The sequence below is a fragment of the Danio aesculapii genome, chromosome 11 (genome assembly GCF_903798145.1).
Source record: "Danio aesculapii chromosome 11, fDanAes4.1, whole genome shotgun sequence".
Lineage (NCBI taxonomy): Eukaryota > Metazoa > Chordata > Actinopteri > Cypriniformes > Danionidae > Danio > Danio aesculapii.
In genome coordinates, this window is record NC_079445.1 from 36,400,923 (window position 1) to 36,418,589 (window position 17,667).

The following is a 17,667-nucleotide window of genomic DNA, read 5'->3' on the forward strand; positions in this document are numbered from 1 at the left end:
TATATATCAGCTTAAATTATTTAAGCTGTTCTCTGTCATCCATAAGGCCACCAGGTGGCGGTGAGCCCGGGTCTGAGGTCCCTCTCATCGCTGCTTGCAGCTTTAATTTTGACATAGAACTCCATATACAGCACTGTTTATACTCCCACTACATCAATATATTCAACCAGATTCACATTATATTCAGGCCAAACTCATTCAGGTTGTGTTAATCTGTGACGATCACCCTGACAAACACAACCTTAAAACTCACCTCCACTTCCCACAATGCTTTACTGCTGGTGGCAGAGGTGGCGGACTGACGGCCTGTTGTTCTCAAAAACACGTGCTGCTTCTTCCGGTGCTCATCGCAGGTCAGAAACTTCTCCTGCTCCGCGTGAAACAGCCGAACGACATCACCCTAAACAACCACAGAGACGCAATTACTACAGAAACATCATATCCTGAAAAAACACCCAGATGAAGCTAAAATTTCATAGGTCATCTACCCCTTTAAGAATGGTCTCCTTGTTGTCGCTCCACTTCATAAATAAAACAATCTTCCAGCTCGTGTTGCAGTTCACCGAGTTCACCTGAGGAGAAAAGCAGAGGGAAAAAACAGCACTAAATACAAACTACATTTCACACTACAGAGTCATTCTGGCAGAGAAACTGGCTCTGAAATGAGAGTTACCACAGTATAAAGATTCAGGATGTTCAGATTCAGGATTTGTGTTCAACTTCTGTTTATAAATTGATTACAAATAAACTCATTTTAATGTTTAAAGGAATGTCTCGTCAGAACATGTCAGTCTGTGTTATTACTCAAGCATTAGTTACGCTGAAACTCCAGTTTTAATCACTGAAGCCACAAAATGATTCCCTTAACTCACAGTTTCAGGAGTTTGCTGTTGTTTATGATTGAAAGTACGCAGCTCAACAGAACTACACCTCTGATTGGCCATTGCTTTAAAGAGCCCCTTTTATGGGTTTTTGAAACTGACCTTCCATGCAGTGTGTAACACAGCTATAAGTGAAGTAAAATATCCAGCTGAGGCTTAAATCTGAAAGTGCACCATGTTTAAAACTATTGATTCATGGATAAAAAGAGTTGACTCATAGTGGTTTGAATGAATTGATGCGGTAACGAGTCTTTAGCCGAGCCGGCGTGACGTCGATACGGAACTCAAGCTCCGCCCATTTGCTGCGCATACACATCTCGGGAAAATTGAAACCCCTGGCCCCGCCCACAAACCCTTTAGAAAGAAAAATAGGAAGACAAACATTTTAGCAGATCCCTGCATTGGGTTCACACACATACCTGCCAACATTTGTCCCTGAAAATCCAGGAAATGGGGGGGGGGATGTTGGGTTAGGTGTCTGAATAACACTGTTGAGAACCAGGTGCTGTGTTCTGTGGTGTTAGTAACTACTATGAAGCGTGTTTCGGGCAGCTGATGCGATCGGATACTATACCTAAGTTGGCGACCCAGAGGTTTCAGATTGTACCAAAATGCTGAGGTCCGGTTGGAAAAAACGGGAGGGTGGTGGCGGGAGATAGGACTGAAATACGAGAGACTCCTGCGTAAAACGGGAGTGTTGGCAGGTATGCTCACACATACACTCTGCACTCTGACTACTTCAAAATTGTTGATAAGCCATGGTGGGCATTTCTCTCTCTCACACTGAACACTGTTAACCAATCACAAAAGACTGGCTCATCGAACAAATCAGCTCAGATTAGCATCGTGCTAAGGAGGGGTTTGGGAACAAATGAATCCCTGAACGAATCATAAGGGAGTCGCTGAGGTAATCAAGTAAAAATAAATGCATATAATAAGACAATGAAAGTGTTTTTTGACCTTGCATGCATATCAAACTGTTGGAGACACAACAAAACCAAAATATAACCCTTTTTAATGCATAATAAGAAACATGTGAGGTGCCAAAAGCTCCCATTGATTTCAAGAATGAAACTCAAAGTAAAAGCAGATAAACCTCATTGCAGCCAGGATTGTCCACCAGCTGATGGCTGCTGGCGTGGAGAGGCTGCCCTGCGTTTACTGGATTCAAAACTACTTTGTCCCCAATCACAACCTGAAAGAGAGGAAAGAAGATCGAAATTAAAACATATTTAGTGTCAGAATTGTGCATGTTTATGACAATTAAACTCCTCTTCAGTTTCACAATCACAGGAAAAACTAAGTAAAATAGAAAACGCTTATTTTAAATTGTACAAAATATCACCAGATTTCTGATTTCTTTTTTGTAGTTTTTTTTTTTTGGAAGGATTTCTATAGGTAAAAATGAAGATCCTAAAATATTATCTTTGCAATACATTAATAACTAGATTTGAACATATATTAAAACTAGTTCTGGGCAAAGGTTAATCAAAATAAGTCACATCCAAAATCAAAGTTTGTACATGTAATACACATTTTACCGGTAAAGCACGTTACAGAATTTTTCTGGAAAAGACCATTCACACATCCATTCCAAAATTCTGACATCATTAACCAGAAATAACCACTAAACGGCTACGCTTGTATTTGTAAACATTTGACTACATTACAAACTCTGTGGATGGATAGTATTGTGAACCACTTCGATGAAAACATATAGAGGAACACTTTCGCATGTCGAGATGTTCATAATATGTGTGTGTGTGTTGCCGCTCATCAGCTGCTTCACATGCACACACGTCAAGCAACTGAAGGAAGCAGAGCTTGAAGGTAAACAAACAGTGGTTTGTCATTAGCATTTTATGGATAATTTTTTCCACGGTTGGCATTAAGAAGGAACATGGAATCAATATCTGATTAACATCTAACAACTAAATATGTCTGGAAAAATATTCAAAGGCTTTTATTTTCATAAACAGCACAGATGTGAATGTGTCTGAATGTTCTGATTGGCTGGAGTAGACATCTCACGCCAGATCTTTCTGGCTATTTTCCTTCTGCAAATTACCAGTAATGTTAACCTTCAGTTAAGGTCAATCAGTCCAAAAAAATTGGGAAAACTTTGAAAGTGTCCCCAAGTGCAGTCACATGCGGACCGCCCCAGGAAAGGAAGACCAAGAGTCACCTCTGCTGCAGAGGATAAGCTCATCCGAGTCACCAGCCTCAGAAATCGCAGGTTAACAGCAGCTCAGATTACAGACCACGTCAATGCCACAGAGTTCTAGCAGCAGACACATCTCTAGAACAAATGTTAAGAGGAGACTGTGTGATTCAGGCCTTAATGGTAGAATATCTGCTAAACCACAGTTTGCGTTTAGTTGCACCATTTATTTTTCAACAGGACAATGACCTCAAACACACCTCCAGGCTGTGTAAGGGCTATTTGACCAAGAAGGAGAGTGATGGGGTGCTGCGCCAGATGACCTGGCCTCCACAATCACTGGACCAATCAAGATGGTTTTGGGTTAGCTGGACCACAGAGTGAAGGCAAAAGAGGAAACAGCAAGTGCTAAGCATCTCTAAGAACTACTTCAAGACTGTTGGAAGACCATTTCAGGTGACTACCTCTTGAAGCTCATCAAGAGAATGCCAAGAGTGTGCAGTAATCAAAGCAAAAGGTGGCTACTTTGAAGAACCAAGAATATGACATATTTTCAGTTGTTTCACATTTTTTTGTTATGTATATAATTCCACATGTGCTCATTCATAGTTTTGATGCCTTCAGTGTGAATCTACTATTTTCATAGTCATGAAAAAAAGAAAACTTTTTGAATGAGAAGGTGTGTCCAAAGTTGTAATCTGTACTATATATATATATATATATATATATATATATATATATATATATATATATATATATATATATATATATATATATATATATATATATATATATATATATATATATATATATATATAGAAAGGAGTATCTAAAAGGTAAAACAACAAAGAGGTTTTACAAATGTTCCAGTTGTTAGTAGTAAATGTTAGTGTTATTCATAGGCTGTCCAAGGCATGTTAAACTAGTCTTTTCTCCCCAATCACAACCTAACATTAAAAAAAATAAAAATAAAAAATCTAACTAAATTTGTAGCAAAATTCGAATAAATGAATTCACCTGAAATTTCAGCTTCACTATGACAGAAAGAAAAGAAAAATCACCATATTTCTGGATTTCTTTTTTGTTGTTAGCAGGGGCGTAGCGGACATTTTAAAAGTGGGGGGCAGCTGAATGAGATCCAAAAGTTTACGTTCATATAATTATTAATCACCTGTTTCTAAATGGAATGTCTCTAAAAGTGAGAGAGACGTATCCCCCCGTCCCCCTAGGTTGCTACACCCCTGGTTGTTAGTAGTATTTTTTTCTCAGGGATTTTAATTTTTAATCTTTTTTTATTTTATTTCTAAAGTGTGTCACTGGTAACTGGAGTAAAGTTTCCTAAAAAAAAAAAAAAAAAGAAATCAGCTTTGCAATAACAGGAATAAAATGAATCAATTATTTTACAATATCACTGTTTCTGATGTTTGATCTTTTGAATCATTTTTAGTATATTTAAATGCGAGAAAATCTAGTTTTTCCATGTACCATGGTCTCTTTGCGTGACGGAGGCGGAGTGCCAGCAGCGGTTTCTCTCCCACAGAGGCCATTTTTAAGGCATTATCATGGGAACTCAGTGCTGTGAGCTTTGACATCATGTAACGGTCAGAGGAAACTTGTGTAAAAAAACACTCTTTACCCCAGAGATCGGCAGCTGGTGACACCAAAACAACCTCTAATGGAGCAAATGGAGACTGCTTGATGTCTGCTTCCGCTTGGATTGCAGTTTTTCCTGATGCATAAAAGTTGTAACCACAGTTCAGGCCATTTAGAGCCGCAGCGCAGGGTCCTTTTGACATCACAGTTCGATTTATTTTAGCCCTAATTGAGCCTCACAGTAAAAACTGCACCCGAGTCCACTTGAGAACAAGCAGAGAGCTGGGAATTTATATAACCCAGACCAGTTTGAAGATTCTTGTGGCAGTTTATATGCACAAAAATTGAACTCAGCTAGCAAAGATAACAATATATAAACAAATTTTCAAAACTTGTATTATTATTAATTTTATTTATTTATTATTATTACTATTATTATTATTATTATTAATTTTATTATTATTATTATTATTATTAACAACATAAGCATACTCGAAAAACAAATTTTACACAGAAATTATAAAACACTGACATTTTGAAATAAAATAATGGGGGGCATTTTTTTCATTTCTTTTTAAATAATGGACCATTTTTACGTTATGACGCATTTAATCATAATCATCATAATCTTAAATCCTTGAAAGTTTTTAATATCTTGATTTTTTTTAAATCATATGAACATTTATATGCTTTTATGAATGTATTTTATCATCTTTGCATGAAATTACAAAAAAACAAATTATTGCTTATGCTAGGAGTTTGTAATGCAGCATCTATGGGGCAAGACAGTAAATTTGATGTTGTTCTTTCTTCTGGATGCTGACATCAGTCTCACACTATTTTTCCCCTTTTTCTGAAAGTCTTGATAACACCATCGTGTAGTTTTTCTTTTATTATTTCAGCAAATAGGATTGTAGAAAAGTATTTGGTGTACTCTCCCATTCACTGCGCTCTAAGTTTACCCAACTATGATGACTTCTGCTGCTGGGAAGCCCAGAAATATGGAAAGGGTCTATAATAACAATAATTTTAAACATATTATAACTAAAATCTGATTTTTTTTATATACAAACAAAAACAAAGATGCTGAAATATTCACATAGATTTTAACATATATTAAACCAAGATGATATGTTATAATAAAATAATAATTCACAATATTACATTTTTATGTATTTGATTAAATAAATGTAGTACTATTATAGTATTTTTATTTTAAAAACAATAAGAAATCTTACAGACCCAAAGCTATCAATAGACAGTGTATTGACCTATATTTGTAAGTTCTCATAGTTGTAAATGCTCATTAATTCATTCATTTTCTTTTTTACTTAGTCAATAGAAACACTTTTCATCAATCAGTGGTCACCACAGCAGAATGAACTGCCACTAAATGCTCTAAATACTGCATTTTTAAGTTTTCAATAGCGAAAAAAAAGGTAATAATAAAATCATAATTTAAAAAGAGAATGATATTAATAAAAGTTTTTATAAATTTTTGGAATTACATCTGTTAGTAGTGTATGTGCACTTTTATAAACGATTAGTTACTTTACTTAAAAAAAAAAGTGAGTAAACCTGTTGCCTTAAAAGCAAGTCAGCAAACCCATTGACTTAAGTTTTATAATGATTTTGTTTACTTAATAAAACACATCAGCATATTCTAAAACACAATTTACACAGAAATTATAAAAACATTTTGATACGTGTTGAAATAAATTATTTATTTGTACTTTTATTTACTTTTTATATTAATAATGTCAAACACATTTTAAACAAAATCGGAATTTTTTATACAAAAAATGAAGATGCTGAAATATTTGCTTTGTAATACATAATTAGATCTTAACACATATTAAACTAAGGTATTATATTATAATATTAATTCACAATATTACTTTCGGTAACACAGTGGCTCAGTGATTAGCACTGTCGCCTCACAGCAAGAAGGTCGCTGGTTCGAGTCCCAGCTGGGTCAGTTGGCATTTCTGTGTGGAGTTTGTATGTTCTCCCCATGTTGGCGTGGGTTTCCTCCAGGTGCTCCGATTTCCTCCACAATCCAAAGACATGCACTACAGGTGAATTGAATAAACTAAATTGGTTGTAGTGTATGTGTGGGAATGAGAGTGTATGGGTGTTTCCCAGTAAGGGGGTGCAATTAGAAGCGCATCCACTGTGTAAAACATATGCTGCATAAGTTGGTGGTTCATTCTGCTGTGGTGACCACTGATGAATAAAGGAACTAAGCCAAAGCAAAATGAATGAATAATACTTTTAAAAATGTATTTTAGATTAAATAAATGAAGTTTTATTGTATTTTAAAAACAATAAGTAATCTTACAGACCCAAAGCTAATAAAAGGCAGTGTACTAACTCCATTTGTAAGACAAAATGCTCTAAATATTGAATTTTAAAGTTTTAATAATAAAATCATAATTAAAAAAAAGAACAAAAATAATAAAACCTTTGCATCTATTTTTGTAGTTACATCTGTTAGTGGTCTATATATATATATATATATATATATATATATATAGTGAACCTGCTGACTTAACTTTTATAATTATGCACATAGTTTGTTTACTTAATAATTATAAGGCAAAGGGCTTACTCTCTTTTTAAGTGAAGTCAACTTAAGTAAACACTACTTCAACTGTCTCACTATTATTGATAGACTGCAAAAAGGCCTGCTCAAACTATTCATAAAAAGTTATTCAATTATTGGTTTTTCTTTAACACAGACAATAACCTTTTTTTAAAGTCAGTTCCAAAAAGTTTAACCAATCTGAATCCAAAAACCAAGACCGATTACTCCTTTGCTAAGTACTAGTTGGTTAAACTAGAGTAAACATGCTGTCTCTGTTTCTGCAACTCGCCACTTATCTCCGTCAATCATCTGATCATCAAACTTTGTGTAGAAACCTTCCTAAAAATGAACATACGGCAGAATAATTTTACTTATTTATTTTTTTATTACGGCTCATAAGTTGCTTTCAACTGGTCCAATAAAGTCAAAATTTCAAGGGGACCTATTGACCTTATTCTTCAATGCCGAAGTGCGCTCATTATTGCGATTGTTTTAGAGCTTCCGATTCAGCTGCCTATGGGGGAAATGAATAATCCATAGGAATAATAGTCCATAGGAATAATAAACGGCAGAAAACGGTCAAACTACTTACTCTACAAACAAGTGTTTGCTTGACAATACAGACAAAGTAGAATAAAATAATATGAAAATATCAGTTTGCAACACCAAGCAGCAAAACGAGCTGTTTTTAACATCTAAAAATGAATGGAAGTGAATGAGACCGGAAGTCTCGAGCCAAAAGTATTCAAATGGCTGCGCCCACTCGTACTTTTTTTAACAGGGGGTTTAAAGGGTTGTGTGGCAACAGTCTGTGAATATAACCAGCTGCTAATGGTACAAATTTATTAATTTAGTTTTTTTATAATCACACTTTATAAAAACAGTCTGCGGAAACACTTTGATTGACATTCTCCCTTTGTACGCATCATTAGAGGGTGAAAGCCCCGCCCATTAGTGATGGATCTCTTCCTCAATAGCATTTGACATTAGTCTTGTTTTTGAACCTGCCACTATGCTGACACATAGGCGTTTGTAGCTTCGCCCTCTTTTGAAAAGAGCACAATCTCATTTGAATTTAAAACGACAGTCCCCAAAATGACACAATTAGGATCAAAGTATAAATAGGAGCCGTTTCAAATAGTTATAAAACTTTATCTGTGTGATATTTTTAGCTGAGACTTCACATACACACTCTAGGGACATCAGAGACATAATTTATGTCATGTAAAAAGGGTCATAATAGGTCTCCTTTAAGTTAAATATAGTCCTTTTAGTTAAATATGTTTACTTTGAGATTTATTACAGCTGCGCACATTCTCCTATCAAGTTAGTATCACAACTTTTGCGTGGAAAGTTGCGTATGCACATTTTGTGTGTATGCCACATTTATAAATGAGAGCCCTTCACTTACACTGTCTCCAATGGAGCGCAGCTTGTAGAAGGGCTGGATGTAAAACCAGGATCCTTCATTTCCAGCCGAGTCCAGCGTCACACGCATGGCGTTCTTCTCCAGCAGAGCGGGTAGACGTTTATTCACCGTCAGGTACTTATTGCTTTTTAAATGCAGCAGCTGTCAGATGAAGAACAAACACAACACTTTTCATAGCAATACAGCAAAATATAAAACATATGCTGCATCCCAATCCACCTACTTATACTACACATCCTACACATCCCATCTCAACACATCATCAACATTTCTATCATATTTCATGTCCTCCCATTTTGGAGATGCAGCAGCAGGTAAATCTGCAATTCACAGGTCATTCATGCAGAGAAATCTCCTCAGGTGTTTGCAGAATTATGCATTCAGAAGTTAATGGCCAATTATGGCTTTATAAAAGTTCATATTGTTGCAGATTAAATATAACACAGAACACTTTTAATGTTTAGGGCTGCAACTAATGATTATTTTGAATCGTTTACTTAAGCAATTTCCCAGATGGATTTGATTAATCAATTAATTGGATAAAACTTTAAAGTTCACAATAAGTATGTTTACCTGGACAGCAATAATCCGATTTTAATACGCTTAAGACTGTACTCTGATTAAGAGTCCATATAAACAATGATTTTTGAATCATTTAATCCAATTAAGGTCATAATTGAACTAAACAGAAATTGGATTAAGAGATGTGAGTACGCCCATTTTAGTCGCATTATTGAAGTTGAGTACAGACATGTAAACACCACAATGAAACTACACTGAAAAATATTATTCAAAGATGATTCCTTGGATTTACTCATTTTTTTTACGTTAAGTGGTTGTAAACAATTTATTTCAGCTGAATTTAAACAAACAAATTAAGTTGAACATTATTAAATTTAATTTGTTAGTTTAAATTCAACACAAATAAATTGTTTGCAACAGTTTTGCATGCAACATTTTTTTCAGTGTATTACCATTGTGTAGGACATTTTGCTGCATTTTACGACAGGATATTTCATACACATATTGTGGGTAATATTAGCGAATTAAGTAAGCACGGACCTGCACTTCAAATTTCTACCGGAAATAGGTAACCATGGGGGGTAACTTAGGAATACTAATTTCAACATACTTTTTGATTTGGGATATACTAATTACATTTTTTGAATTCTGCTTAGGCTGACTAGTATGCAAGTTGGGATGCAGCAATACTTTCACATGATGAGGTCACAAGACATCTGGCTTGAATTATGTAGAACAATCATCAATGCGTGCTCAATGACAGAGTTAGTAAAACAACAGTGAACAATAGATTTGTGTCCTGCCAGGCGCTCGGTGGTACAGTGAGATCCTCTGATGCCCGTCTGCCAGCTGGCTGACCTACCTGAATAACATTTCCATACTGGATCACTGTTCCCAGCAGCTTACGGTTCTCCGATTCATTCTGCTTCTTCTCCAGATCTGCAGCATGCTGGGGAAAAACCAACAGAGGGGACGCATATTAAAAACACAGAAAATCTAATCAATATTACTCATTTGAATTGAAATCTCACTGGATTTTAAGTTGTACATTCGCTGTTGGTTTAAAATGATGGTTGGGTTAAACAAATGTTATGAATGAATGAATGAATGAATGAATGAATGAATGAATGAATGAATGAAATACTGCAATATAAAAAAATCTAAACAGTTTGACTAAAAAACTGCAATAACTCATTAATACAATAGAAAGTATTTTTCATTCTCAAAATACTAAGGTGATTTGAGTATCCGCCGCATATAATAAATATACTACTACTACTACTAATAATAATAATAATAATAATAATAATAATAATAATAATAATAAATTACAACTAACAAATATTAGACATATACTGACAAAAATTAAATTAAATTAAATTAAATTAAATTAAATTAAATTAAATTAAATTAAATTTATATATATATATATATATATATATATATATATATATATATATATATATATATATATATATAAATAAATTTATTAATTACATTAATTAAAAATAAAAAAAATAATAAAATAAAACAAAACAAAACAAAATAAAATAAAATAAAATAAAATAAAATAAAATAAAATAAAATAAAATAAAATAAAATAAAATAAAATAAAATAAAATAAAATAAAATAAAATAAAATAAAAAGCTTCAGGTAAGATTTAGGCTAATCCACAATAAAATTTTATTCACAACCACTATATTTAACAGTCCTGACTAAGCGATATGGCAATCCACAACTGTCCTGTAATGAACTCACGTGTAGTTTGTTGAGCAGCACAGTGTCTGTGGTGCTGTTTCCACCAGGCTTTGCTGCTTTCCAGAACTGTTTCTGGGCTGAGTATCTGTTCATGGGACATAACCTGAACTGACAATCTGGAGGGAAAGAGAAATGTAAAAATAATTTCATTGGTTTGAAGAGGGGGGAAAAAAACTCAAGATTTCTTCTTTTAAAGTAAGACTGCATGCAAAAAAAAAGTTCTCTCATCGATCAATTTTGAGAATTGGTGATACTTGGCTTTTCATAATGTTTTTATTTTTCATTCTAATGGAAAGAAAACATCCAAAACACACTTTGTGTCTGTAGATTATAATGTCAAGATATATTTTAAAGTTTGTTTTCTAAAAAAAACAAAACTCAACTTCAGCAGCTCTTACTTGCATAAAACTTCAAATTTTATTAAATTCATCTTTATTTCTATAGTGCTTTTACAACGTAGATTGTTTTAAAGCAGCTTAACATAGAAGATTATAGTGAATTGAAACTGTGTGAGTCCAGTTTTTAGAGTTGAAGTTCAGTTTAGTTCAGTTCAGTGTGGTTTAATTTTCACTGCTGAAAGTCCAAACACCGAAGAGCAAATCTATTGATGCGTAGCTCGACAAGTCCAAAACTAAGCAAGCCAATAGCGAGGAACAAACTTTACCAATTGACGAAAGTGAAGGGAAAAAAAAAAACAGGTTCAGTTGGGCACAACCATTTTCCTCTAGCCAAACTTCTTGTGCAGAGCTGCAGTCTAGGCGCTGGAATATTGTTATAATCATTACAATATTCTCAAAGTTTTAACTGACACTGTAAAAAAATACTGGTTACCTTAAATTTTTAAGCTGAATCAAATTAATTGAACTCAAATTAATTGAACTCAATTGAACTTTTATTTTGTTAACCTGAATTGCATAACTTATAAAATTAAGTTAGAACATGAGTAACTTTGTTTAATGAGTTACAATGAACTAAAAATGCTGTCAGGACTAACTGATCATATAATTTTTTTACCATGGAGGAATTTGTTTATGCGTAATTTAACTGATTGTAAAAAAAAAAAAAGAAAGAAATAATTCAATACATTATGGATTTTGTACTGTTGTTTACAGTATCTTCTGAATAATGGAGTGATGAAAAGAGATTCCTAAAACTATGACTATAATTTGTCAAAAAATAAAACAACAATTCTAAACTTTTATAATAAATAAATAATTCATGCATCATTTGCATATTTAAATATGATATTTTAGAACATTTTAAACATACATTTTTTTTAAATTCTTAAAGTCAAAGAAAGAAGAGGAAGCATGGTCATCACGTTTATTTATTTATTTTTCCTTCATTGTAAAAATAAAATGCTGGGTTCCACACAACTCCTTCCAACACAAATCGATTATGTTAACTTAATAGTTTTTACAAATTTAAGTTCCCCAAATAACTTAAGAACTAAATTTAAGTTCCCCAAATAACTTAAGAACTGTGTTGTTTCAACTCACTTTAAATAAGTAGTTTGAACAAGCAGCAAAAACATTTTTTTGTAATGTTTCTCAAAAAGCACAAATGTCCGTCTATAAGCACTGAAGTACCTTCGATTTCAAACACGATACCAAAACCACAATCTATCCATCAGTCCTGATCCACCAGTGTGTATTTAGACATTTTTAGCACAGACATAAGCAGGTTAATCTGAGAGACAATGTGACCCATTTAATTGTGCTCTTTATCATTATTGTATGAAATCATGAGGGCACATGTGACTGCAGGCACAACCAGAACAATTTATTTGCTTTCCAAAGGAGGACACAAGAAGACTGAAGTTTGCCTCACATTATTAAATGACTAGGTCACATTGATGGTTTCTGTCCAAACAGGCGAGTGAAAGGAGTCAGGTCGAAAAAAATACAGTTAAATTTTTTCTTTTTAAAGATATTTACCAAATGATGTTTAACAGAGCAAGGAATTTTTCACGGTATTTCCTATAATATTTTTTCTTCTGGAGAAAGTCTTATTTGTTTTATTTCAGCTACAATAAAGCAGTTTTTAAATTATTTAAGGTCAATATTTTTAGCCCTTTTAAGCTATATTTTTTTCCAATCTACAGAACAAACCATCATTATACAATAACTTGCATAATTACCCTAACCTGCCTAGTTAGCCTAATTAACCTAGTTAAGCCTTTAAATGTCACTTTAAGCTGTATAGAAGTGTCTTGAAAAATATCTAGTAAAATATTATTTACTGTCATCATGACAAAGATAAAATTAATCAGTTATTAGAGATGAGTTATTAAAACTATTATGTTTAGAAATGTGCTGAAAAAATCGTTCCTCCGTAAAACAGAAATTGGGGAAAAAATAAACTAGCTAATACCTGTTAATACCCGTCATAACTAGCAAATAATTCTGACATCAACTGTACATAAATGAGCTAAAATAACCCAATTCTGAAGATTTTTTGGGAAAACTTCATTGTTTTATGTTCAATCCACTTAAATGTGTTAAGTTCACTTAATTTGTGTTGGGACAACATAAATGAACAATGTGAAGAGCGTAGTCATTATTTAAGACAGTAGACATTATATAACGCATATTCAGTCCAATGATCATATGACAATTAGCGTTTTGTTCATTTATATGTAATGTGTATTTATATATATATCCACTTGGATGATGCGACGGCAGCCACAGGACAATGGCACCGGTGCACTCATCACACACCAGCTATAGAAGGAGTGGAGAGACAGTGATACTGGACGGGGATGAATACGAGGCCATGATGAGTAAGGGCAGATGGAGGATATTTGGCCAGGACACTGGGGATACACCTCTATTCTTTATGAGAAGTGCCATGGGATTTTTAATGACCACAGAGAGTCAGGACCTCAGTTTAACGTCTCATCTAAAAGACCCCTTCTTTCAGACGACTCCCCTTCACTATACTGGGGCATTAGGACTCACACAGACCGCAGGTTGAGTGCCTCCTGCTGGTCTCACTAACAACACTTTCAACAGCAACCTATTTTTCCCATGTGGTCTCCCATCCAGGTACAGACCAGGCTCACCCCTCATTAGCTTCAGTGAGTAACCTTTAGTGAATATAATAAGCACCATCTTTTAAGAAACTATTTTATCTTTAAGATGTTGTCCTTTTATTAAGGAAATTTAAACAATAAATCCTGTTTTGAAGCTGTTTGGTGTGACAAACTACAGTGAACTACTAGTTTACTCCTAGTTACATCACAAATCATGACCACTCAAACAGTATAATCAGTATTAAACAACATTACATTTACATCAGGAAAGTCATTCACTTACTGTAAAACAACATCCATTAATGTGCAGTTTTCCGTATTTTGTGATTCATATTTTTATCCCCCACTTCATTTATTTTTGCTTTTGGACTGCATTATGAGATAATGATCTTTATTACGATAAATTTTAACCTTGAAAAGTTGTGAAAAGTGGCTTTTATGAACATTTTTACTAGTTTAAAGTGATTCTGTATATTGTCTGGGTATGTGTTATACATTACGGTACACTGAAAAAAGTGTTGCATGCAAAACTGTTGCAAACTATTTATTTGTGTTGAATTTAAACAAACAAATATAATTTAATAATGTTCAACTTAATTTGTTTGTCTAAATTCAGCCCAAATAAATTGTTTACAACCACTTAATGTAAAAAAATTGAGTAAATCCAAGGAATCATCTTTGAATTGACTGTTTATTCCACTGTGGCGACCCCTGATAAATAAAGAGACTAAGCAGAAGGAAAATGAATGAACTAATAAAATGTCAATAAAAGTCACTTTATTTTCAACATCAAAAGTTGACAGAGTAGAGATCAACATCTCATAATGCAATTCATAACCATAAATAAATGGAAACTGTTAATTAACAGATATGTTTTACAGTGTAGAAAAGAGCAGTTATTTAAAATACACTCACTATATTTATATATTCATTATATTTGACTTATTTCAGATGTTTTAGATGTTAGTCTTAATTGAATGTATATCTTTAAATCAGTCTGCTATTATTTAAAAATTATGAAAGACACAAGTCATTATGCAAGTCATTATACAAGTCATTATGCAAGTATATTTCAACAGCGAATTGGAGTAGAAAGGTAATTTTATAATTGTACACACCAATGTAAATCTGCCTTGAGTGCAACTTGCATGTTCCCATACTGTTTGGAGTGTTGATTATTACCCAGCAATTTAATTTAATTGTCCTAACTCTGTTGTTAATTGTAGTCTTTAATATTTCAGCAGTGTGCAAGTAACAGGGCCCCTGTAGTTTTCCGCCTTAGCTCGGACAGATTTGTTTGTCCTAGACAAAAATGCAATTAAAATGTAATTAATTTAAATTCAAAGGCACAGTTAAAGAGACACTCCACTATTTTTTTCAAAATAGGCTCATTTTATAATTCCCCTATAGAGGTAAACAGTTGAGTTTTACCATTTTTGAATCCACTGAGTTGATCTCTGGGTCTGGCAGGAGCACTTTTAGCTTAGCCTAGCATAGACCATTGAATCAGATTAGACCATTAGCATCTCGCTCATAAATGACGAAAGTGTCTCAATAATTTTCCTGTTTAAAGCTTGACTTTTCTATAGTTACATCATGTACTAAAAATGACTCGTATATTTTCTAGGTTGATGTGGCTAAGAACTATGCTGAAATGCTATTTTAAAAATGAGGAAGAGAAACTTTTGGTATGCAATTTCTGTATATATATATATATATATATATATATATATATATATATATATATAATATATATATATATATATATATATATATATATATATATATATATATATATATATATATATATATATATATATATATATATATATATATATATATATATATATATACACATATATACACACACACACACACACACACACACACACACTCAGACAGACAGACTTCCTGCGTCTATGGCAAGTCTTCATAAACTACCAATATTTTTCACAAATTGTGCGAAAGTGTGTGAGTGTGAGTGTTTTTGTGACATATTAAGACCCAAAACTGTATAATGACATAGGTATGACAGGTACTACAAGAAGATAGTGAATTATGAGGACATTACTGATGTCCTCATTTCTCAAAAGGCTTATCAGTCACACAGAAATATTTTTTTTCAAAAAGTAAAACTGTAAGGGTTGGGTTTAGGGGTAGGGTGAGGTTAGGGCAATACAAAATACAGTTTGTACAGTATAAAAACAATGGAAACCTTTGTAATGCCCCCACAATTCACAAAAACAAATGTGTGTGTATGTGTTTTGGTCAAGTTGACAGATATACTTCACTCAAAGTACAGCCTTTGTCACATATATAAGCTCTGAGAATAAGACACAATGACGATGTTAACCATGTAAACTCTCCTCATGATGGGACAGGACAACACTGAGAACCTCTACCTGACACTGTGTACAAGAAAAGGAAACATGAAGAGGAAGGGAGGGAAAACACAAAGGACACCATTAAGTGTGACGGGTAAAAATAGCACTCCATCTGCAGAGCGCACTGAGAAATGCGGCCAATGCTAACGTTAGCGCTCTGGGATTAGCAGCCAGGGAATGAGGGCTGGAGAGGGGAAGGAAGAAGTGGAAACAGAAATGGGGACAGAGGATGGAGGTGAAGAGAGGAAAGTGAAGGAATGATGGTGGAGAAATGTAGGTTGATGGTGTTGATGGGCTACACTAGGACAAACTCAGAGATGTGTTAGCATGCTAAACCACAGAGAGACCGAAATAAACACTTCTCCCTGTCAAATACGGAGTGTTAAAAGTGTAAAAATATAAATAAACAGAAGTTAACAGAAGTGTAAAAGATCAATAACAACCAAAAAAGTGCAGTTATAACAAAAAAACAATAAATTTGAGACTAATAGCCCTTCACTGATCAACATTTATCACTATTTTACATTCATTCATTTTCTTTTTTCGGCTTAGTCCCTTTCTTAATCAGGGGTCGAGACAGTGGAATGAACTGCCAACTTATCCAGCATATGCCCTTCCAGCTGCAACCCATCACTGGCAAGCATTCATACACACTCATTCACACACATACACTACAAATTATTTTAGCTTACCCAATTCACCTATACCACATGTCTTTACACTGTGGAGGAAACCGGAGCCCCCAGAGGAAACCCATGCTAACACGGGGAGAACATGTAAACTCCACACAGAAACGCCAACTGATCCAGCCACGGCTCAAACCAGCGACCTTCTAGCTATGAAGCGATTGTGCTACCCACTGCGCCACCGTGCTGCCCCACTATTTTACATAAATAACCCAAATTTTAAGGTATTTTGGACATAAATATTTCACTCACTCTAATACAATAATTTTCTAGATGGAATTGAATGATTTAACATCAAATAAAAAAGAAAAACATGATATTTCAAAGTCAAGGTGTAAAGGATTTTGCTACACTAACCGTAATTTAACCATGGTATAGGTTGTTTTCAATCACGTGGTTCTGATGACGCGTGAAATTCAGTTAGAGGGCAGGAAGTAAAAAACTGAATGGGAGACAAAGAGGAAAGTCCATATTTTTGCGATTTATACCATATTTCAAAGGAGATATAAATAGAAAATAACCACATATGTTGGGCATGAACCTTATATCATAAAGAGGGTCGATTGGAAGCATACTATAGATAATTACTTGATTTAAACTGTTGAAGTAATTATATTGTTGCTGTGGTTCA

The 17,667-nt window shown here is 33.8% G+C and overlaps 1 protein-coding gene across 1 annotated transcript in view; it reads right to left on the reverse strand.

The window, feature by feature from the left end:
- The window catches only part of itpr1b (inositol 1,4,5-trisphosphate receptor, type 1b), a 269,709-nt gene that overhangs the window by 213,027 nt on the left and 39,015 nt on the right, over positions 1-17,667 (reverse strand). The window contains exons 4-9 of the mRNA XM_056468320.1: positions 10,933-11,048; positions 10,036-10,122; positions 8,634-8,792; positions 1,978-2,076; positions 489-572; positions 254-400 (exon numbers count right to left, since the gene is read on the reverse strand). Of these exons, the coding sequence (XP_056324295.1) occupies positions 254-400; positions 489-572; positions 1,978-2,076; positions 8,634-8,792; positions 10,036-10,122; positions 10,933-11,048 (692 nt within the window). The remainder of the gene's footprint in view (positions 1-253; positions 401-488; positions 573-1,977; positions 2,077-8,633; positions 8,793-10,035; positions 10,123-10,932; positions 11,049-17,667) is intronic.